Source organism: Centroberyx affinis, unplaced genomic scaffold, assembly GCF_046629955.1.
Source record: "Centroberyx affinis isolate AG114_WGS23_722 - 3 ecotype Tasmania unplaced genomic scaffold, CSIRO-AGI_Caff_v1 ptg008010l_1, whole genome shotgun sequence".
NCBI classification, from domain to species: Eukaryota; Metazoa; Chordata; class Actinopteri; order Beryciformes; family Berycidae; genus Centroberyx; species Centroberyx affinis.
In genome coordinates, this window is record NW_027284013.1 from 1 (window position 1) to 7,500 (window position 7,500).

Sequence of the window (7,500 nt, forward strand, 5' to 3'; positions counted from 1 at the left end):
CTCTCTCTGTCTCTCTCTCTCTCTCTCTGTCTCTCTCTCTCTCTCTCTCTCTCTCTCTCTCTCTCTCTCTCTCTCTCTCTCTCTCTCTGTCTCTCTCTCTCTCTGTGTCTCTCTCTCTCTCTCTCCCCCCCTGCAGGAGAGAGGATCGACACTGCAGCCTAACTGAGAAAAATGATTTGCAGACACTTGATTCACAAACTGATTTAGAAACAGAGTCAAATCTCAAACAGGTAAACGAAACCAAAAGTCAGGAGGAGGACAGGGAGAGGAGGGAAGCGAGCAGGGTGGGACAGACTGCTGCCAGGGGGGCAGAGGCTGTGCTAGAGGAGGAGGAGGAGGAGGAGGAGGAGGAGGAGGAGGAGGAGGAGGAAAGCATGGATGAGGATGTTTTAAAATCATCAGGGAAACGAAAAATCTCAGAAACCAGACAAGTTGAAAGCAGAGAGAAAAAGACGGTTACAGAGTCCATCCTCTCAGTCAGAGGAAGCGATAGACTGACTGTGAAAGTGAAACGGACGAGAACTTAGAGAGTGGAAACTCTTTCACTAGGATGAAGAAGTTTTTGCAGGACACAAAGGGGCTGAGACAGGTCAAGGTGGAAAATTATTTTCCGGACCTACTACTTTTTCTGGACTCAGTCAAAACTGACATGAAAAAAACAGGGGAGTTTGGAAAGCCCAGTTTCTCCGAGCAAGAGATCTTCAGATTGAAAAGAATAGCTCTGAGGGTGAGAAATAAAATACGCACTGATGATTAATGTGTTTGTAGTCTTCCTGTTCTGTGTGTTTTTATCCCAGTTTTGTCCCATTGTACAAATGTGCACTTTAAATATTGGCACTTTAAATCTTAATGGAGCTAGGGATGTTATAAAGAGAGCCTCTCTGTTTAGCTTGATTCGTATGAAAAATGTAAATGTTACCTTTGTTCAGGAAACTCATAGCACTGAGGAAAATGCTGCTGAATGGAGGAGAGAGTGGGCTGGTGAGGTTTCTGGCTGGACCACAACAGCAGGGTCAGGGTCAGCCCTATGAACACGAAGGTCTGACTGACTGACTGACTGACTGAGTGAAGTTCCACCACTGGTCGGCCATGGCACATCATAGGATCACAGAGCCAGAAATTTAAGTTTAGTTTTAGTTTAGTTTAGTTTTTCTAACTGAACTTAACTGAAGCTAAAGTAGAATCTATACAATTATATCATATCGCCGTTTATTTCGATGCATATGCGCGAGCTCAGTCCAGCTGAAGCCGTCTGTTCTGTCAGGAGAGAGAGACAGAGCCCGGAGGTTTCATCACGCCGAGGGCTTCCTGCCGACCTTCCCGGAGTTTCCCGGGGCCACGGCGCCGGCCGGTGCCGATAGCCGGGCGCCGATTTGTTCCCGGTGATCCGGCCGAGATTTCGGCGGGGGTCCCGAACTGCGTTTTCGGCACCGGGGCTTGGATCGGGGCTTGGATCGGGGCTTGGATCGGGAGGATCGATGCGGGCCGTGGGCGCGGTGGAGAGAGAGACGGGACGCGCTGGAACGGAGATCAGTATGGATGTATGGATCATTATTCTGTATCAACAGTCTACAGCGGAGTTAGTTACACCATTGGTCAGCTGTGGCACCTGGCACACTCAGACACGGTCCAGACATACACCAGGTTTAGACCTAGTCTTGTTCTCAGTCACAAAAGTAGCATGAGTGGTGGGGTTGGAATTTTGTTTTCTCAGAATTTTAATCCCAGTAACACTGTTGTTAAGGAAGTTGTAGCAGGACGAATTTTAAAAATAAGGGCAGAATTTAAATAAGTATAAATGGTTTTTATCAACATTTATGCTCCAACTGTAGGCACTGAAAGACTTGGAACCATCCAGAGCCACACTTGGCTTCTAAGAATTGTATTTTAAAGTTAAGTGTGAAGTGTATTTAGAGTGAAGTGTGGAGGGTTTTTCATAAAAGCCACCGTCAGTACACCTGGTCCATACTAAGGACAACCTTTTGTCCTTGGCCAGGCTTGATAGATTTTATTGCTTTAAACATCAATTGAATGTTTTTAAAGGTTCGTTTATAAGTCCATAACTCCTTGGTTCAATGCTCTGTTTTTATTAAACATGTGCAATCTGGCAGTGCTTATTGGCATTTCAATACGTCACTTTTATCGGATGGAAATTTTAAAGATGCTTTTAATTTTTTTGGAAAAATTTTAGAGAAACTAAATCCCTCTACAGCTCTTTGCAGCAGTGGTGGGATTTTGGAAAGAGCCAAATCCAGAACCTGTGTCTACAGTACACCTTCAATGTCTCCAAAGACTTGGCCAGGTCTATAAGAGCTCTGGAGAGAGAAGTGGTGGATCTGCAGTCTTTCGCAGACTCCACAGGAGAAAGAGGTCATACTGAGAACCTCAAAACCAAAAGGTCTGTCTTAGCTGACCTGGGCACCTCTGCTCGGGGCGCTGTGGTACGCAGTAGGTTTCAGAACGCAGCTTTGATGGATGCTCCCTCTCACTTTTTCTTTGGTCTGGAGCGAAAAAATGGGCAGAGGAGGCAGATGTTGTCTTTGCGCTCTGATGGGCTGCTGCAGGAGTCTGCTGACATCCGCAGGCCGACGCAGGGCTGGGGAGTGAGATATCTTCAGTAGAGCTGTATGCTGCACTGCAGGACATGCGGGGGGGAACTTCCCCGGGCGTTGACGGTCTGCCTGCCGACTTCTATAAGGCCTTCTGGTCTGTGGTTGGTGAAGACCTCCTGATGGTCCTCAATGACAGTTTGAGGAAGGGCCTGCTGCCTCAAAGCTGCAGGAGGGCAGTCCTAACCCTCCTCCCTAAGAAAGGAGAGCTGCAGGATATTAAAAACTGGCGGCCCGTTTCCCTCCTCTGCACCGACTACAAGCTCCTGTCCAAGGTTCTGGCCAACAGGGTGAGGAAGGTGATGGAGCAGGTCCTCCATGTGGATCAGACCTACTGTGTGCCTGGCAGGCTGATTACAGACAACATAGCTTTAATTCGAGATGTTGTGGACCTCTCCGGTTCATTGGGGTTGGATCTCGGGCTGATTTCCATAGATCAACAAAAGGCTTTTGATCGGGTTGAACATGTAAACCTGTGGCAGAGGCTCAGAGCTTTTGGTTTCAACCCAGGTCTGGTAGCCCAGATCCAGGTTTTGTATGGAGACATTGAAAGCGTGCTTAGGATAAACAGTGGTTTAAGCGCTCCTTTTAAGGTGGGGAGGGGGGTTAGACAGGGTTGCCCCCTCTCAGGCATGTTGTACTCGTTGGCCTTAGAGCCTTTTTTACACAAACTAAGAAAACGACTCTCTGGTTTTAATCTCCCAGGTTGCAATTCTGTTGTCAGGCTTTCTGCCTACGCTGATGATGTCATGGTGCTGGTCCAGAAACAGAGCGACATTGACTCTTTAGTTGACAGTGTGGATAATTTTGGTCTGATCTCCTCTTCAAAAGTGAATTGGGGAAAAAGTGAAGTTCTGTTGGTAGGTGATGGGTTAAAGTGGCTCAGCTTACCTGGGGGGCTCACCTGGAAAAAAGGAGGCATCAAATATCTTGGGGTTCACCTTGGAGATCCCACTAATGTCTCTAAGAACTGGGAGAATGTATTAGAGAAAGCTGAAGGTAGACTTAAAAAATGGAAATGGATTTTACCCAAGTTGTCTTTTAGAGGTCGTGTTCTGATTATTAATAATTTGATTGCTTCTATGTTGTGGCACCGTTTGTATTGTGTTGATCCTCCAGTTAACCTCCTGTCAAAAATCCAGAGCGTGATCATGGATTTCTTCTGGGATCGCCTCCACTGGATCCCACAGAGTGTCTTGTTTTTATCCAAGGAAGAGGGAGGGCAAGGACTGATTCACCTGGCCAGTAGGGCGCTGTCTTCCCCCTCCAGTACATCCAGAGATTGCTGACCGGCCCTGATGACCTGGTGTGGAGGTCTGTAGCTCGGGAGATCCTGGGCCGGGGCGGAGGTCAAGGGCTGACTGAAAATTTGTTTTTAATGGACCTCCAGAACCGCAGACTGAGTGGGCTTTCTGACTTTTATCAGGGGCTGTTCAGGGTGTGGAACATGTTCAAGAAGCAAAGGCTGCTGAGTGAAAGCTCACTGTACTGGTTTTTAAAAGAACCTGTGGTCTATGGACTACGTTTTAAAACACTATGTGGACTGGGAACCTCAGTGATGGAGAGGTTTGTCTCCTCTGGACTCGTCACACTGGGTCAGCTGGTGGGACTGTGTGGACCCGAGCTAGAGGTTGTTTCTGCTCTGGTTTCTCAGCTGGGAGTATCTTCAGAAAGGCTCCTCACCAACCAGCTCAGAGCGTGGAGAGACCAGCTCACACAGACTGAGCAGAACCTCCTGGGCTCTGTTTCACCCACAGACTCTGATCCTTTTCCAACACTCACATTGACTCCTGATTTTATGATGAATATGTCTCTCTCTCTGTCTCTCTCTGTCTCTCTCTCTGTCTCTCTCTCTGTCTCTCTCTGTCTCTCTCTCTGTCTCTCTCTCTGTCTCTCTCTGTCTCTCTCTCATTAGACCTTCTCCCATCCACAACTTCTTCCTTTCTTCCTTTGCTAAACCTATAAACCTTTATAGCCTATATGTACTGTATATGGATGTAGACTGATATGTGGAGTCTATATGTATAGACTGTACATGTAGACTGATAATTATAGTCTATATTTATGGAGTCTATATACAGACTGATGTGTATAGAGTCTATATACAGACTGATGTCTATAGAGTCTATATACAGACTGATGTGTATAGAGTCTATATACAGACTGATGTCTATAGAGTCTATATACAGACTGGTGTGTATGGAGTCTATGTGTCATGATGCTGAGTGGCAGTGTACACTCTCCATCTGAGACACACAAACACTCTTACAAAGGATGTGTCATATTTAACACATCTGTGTGTGTTTTTTGGGACAACACACACCTGTTACTTTTCAACAGAACATCTGTTCATGACAAAGAACAACATGTTCTGTTAAAATGTATTGTCATGAACATCTGTTCTGCTACCTGTGGCCTTCAGTCTGAGATGTTTCAGACAGATTCTGTGTTGGTATTTGAATGAACCTACGAATGGCTTGTTAGCATTGTTAGCATTCTTAATTTAAGTCAGTGGGCACCGTTAGCCTGAGGCTAGCTTTATGGTAAGGTAAGAAGGTAATAATACTCCACAACCGCTCACACTGTAACACTTCATGAGTTCAGTCCAATACAAACACAGTTACATCAGGTGGATAACAGATGACTTTAGGAACATCAGGTGACTTTAGTAACATCAGATGACTTTAGTAACATCGGGTGGATAACAGATGACTTTAGTAACATCAGGTGGATAACAGATGACTTTAGTAACATCGGGTGACTTTAGTAACATCAGATGACTTTAGTAACATCGGGTGGATAACAGATGACTTTAGTAACATCAGATGACTTTAGTAACATCGGGTGGATAACAGATGACTTTAGTAACATCAGATGACTTTAGTAACATCAGGTGGATAACAGATGACTTTAGTAACATCAGGTGGATAACAGATGACTTTAGTAACATCAGATGTAACATCGGTGAGTATGTTGTTGCACAGTGTGGTGTCGGTGTTGTTAAATTCATCGGTGAGTGTGTTGAGGGCAGGCCGGGACGTTGAGGCACGGCTGGATCTCCACCTTCTTCTCGCCGTCCGGCAGCGAGCCGCAGTCGGCTGTCGGAGTGCCGAAGAACGTCACTTTTCTGTCTCTGATGGTGGGTCTGGAACACACACACACACACACACACACACACACACACACACACACACACACACACACACACACACACAGTATTCAGACAACATAATGACTAAAAGTGTGAAACAGTTTTTTGTTTAGGAAGTTTTAGGAAGTTCGGAAGAAGAAAGTCTCTCAGTAGCTGTTTCCATTCAGGTTTTGTGCAAATTCTAACTTTTGAAAAGTCGACAATCTTAAAATGTGAATCAGGTGCGTCTCCGTTACAGGCTGCAGGTTCCTCCAGAGGAACGTCAGGTTCCTCCGGAGGAACGTCTGAGACTGGACAAGCTGCTGTAAAATGGCTGGATGGAAACTACTGTCAAAGTGACATCAGTCAGTCAGTAAACAGTCAGTCAGTACCTGTAGTTTGACAGATCAGGATCACAGATTCTCTTCCTGAACCTTCTGGAGTTTTCTCCGCAGGACGGATCACACAGAGACCAGTCTGACCAGCCGGCCCAGCTGCCCTTCACTGCAACACACACACACACACACACACACACACACACACACACACACACACACACACAAACAGTAGGTTTTCTGTGTTTGTAGTAGTTGTGGGTGATAATTATAATTAAAAGTATTTCTCCAAAGTCATATTACACTGGCAGGTGAAATGTGTTCTACATGAAGACGTCATTTCAACACATTTGTTTGATTTAAAATGTGATAAATATGGAACTCTACAGGCTGTGTGCTGCCAACAGGAAGCTTCAGGACATGGTGATGGAAGCACTTCTATACATTACTGTGAAATAAGAAATATTGTTTCCTGCTGTAACACATGAGCAAGAACTGAGGTGGACCAGCTTCAACTACAGCTGACCCTGACAGAGTTCAGTGGTGATATACTGAAATATTTAAGCCTGCTGGTTAAGACTCAAACCTCAGAACCACAACGTCTGTGGTTTGAATCCAGCTGTGGACTTTTGTTTCATGTCTCCCTCCATCTCTCTCTCTCCCTTTATTTTTCCTCTTTGAACGTTCACATTTAGATCATATTTCACCGGTGTAATATCCCGGTGAAATACGGTCTAAATGTGAACGTTCAGTCAACGTCTTCAGACAGTCTGGGAAAAAAAATCTTTCACTTTTGAACCAGTTTTGAGTCTTTCTTTAAACGTCTTTTCAAAGGGAAAATGCTCCCTGGGATCACTGCAACCAGCTCATCATTCAGCATGATGTGCAACCAGAGTGTTTCCACTTCATATATTCTGCTGTGGCAGGTCGCCATGGTGAAGTCATGACCCGCCATGCTAAACATACGTTCTATAGTGTTTTCTATAGTGTTTTCTATAGTTTTTCTATAGTGTTTTCTGTAGTGTTTTCTGTAGTGTTTTCTATAGTGTTTTCTATAGTGTTTTCTATAGTGTTTTCTGTAGTGTTTTCTGTAGTGTTTTCTATAGTGTTTTCTATAGTGTTTTCTATAGTGTTTTCTGTAGTGTTTTCTGTAGTGTTTTCTGTAGTGTTTTCTGTAGTGTTTTCTGTAGTGTTTTCTGTAGTGTTTTCTGTAGTGTTTTCTGTAGTGTTTTCTATAGTGTTTTCTGTAGTGTTTTCTGTAGTGTTTTCTGTAGTGTTTTCTGTAGTATTTGTATAGTATTTGTATAGTACTCAGTAGCGGCACCGCAGCTGAAAATGCTCAGATTTTCTTTTATAATCGGATGTATTTCTCTCTGCTGTTTCTGGCTGCTGTGGATTTTTAGTTGATTGAAGTGTAAAGACGTTT

General features: G+C 44.7%; 1 protein-coding gene across 1 annotated transcript in view; it reads right to left on the bottom strand.

Annotated features, from left to right (window-relative positions):
• Positions 1-5,213: 5,213 nt before the first annotated feature.
• The window catches only part of LOC139639967 (properdin-like), a gene marked incomplete at its 5' end in the record, with an annotated part of 6,311 nt that continues 4,024 nt past the window's right edge, over positions 5,214-7,500 (bottom strand). The window contains 2 exons of the mRNA XM_071514138.1: positions 5,214-5,754; positions 6,132-6,243. Of these exons, the coding sequence (XP_071370239.1) occupies positions 5,616-5,754; positions 6,132-6,243 (251 nt within the window). The remainder of the gene's footprint in view (positions 5,755-6,131; positions 6,244-7,500) is intronic.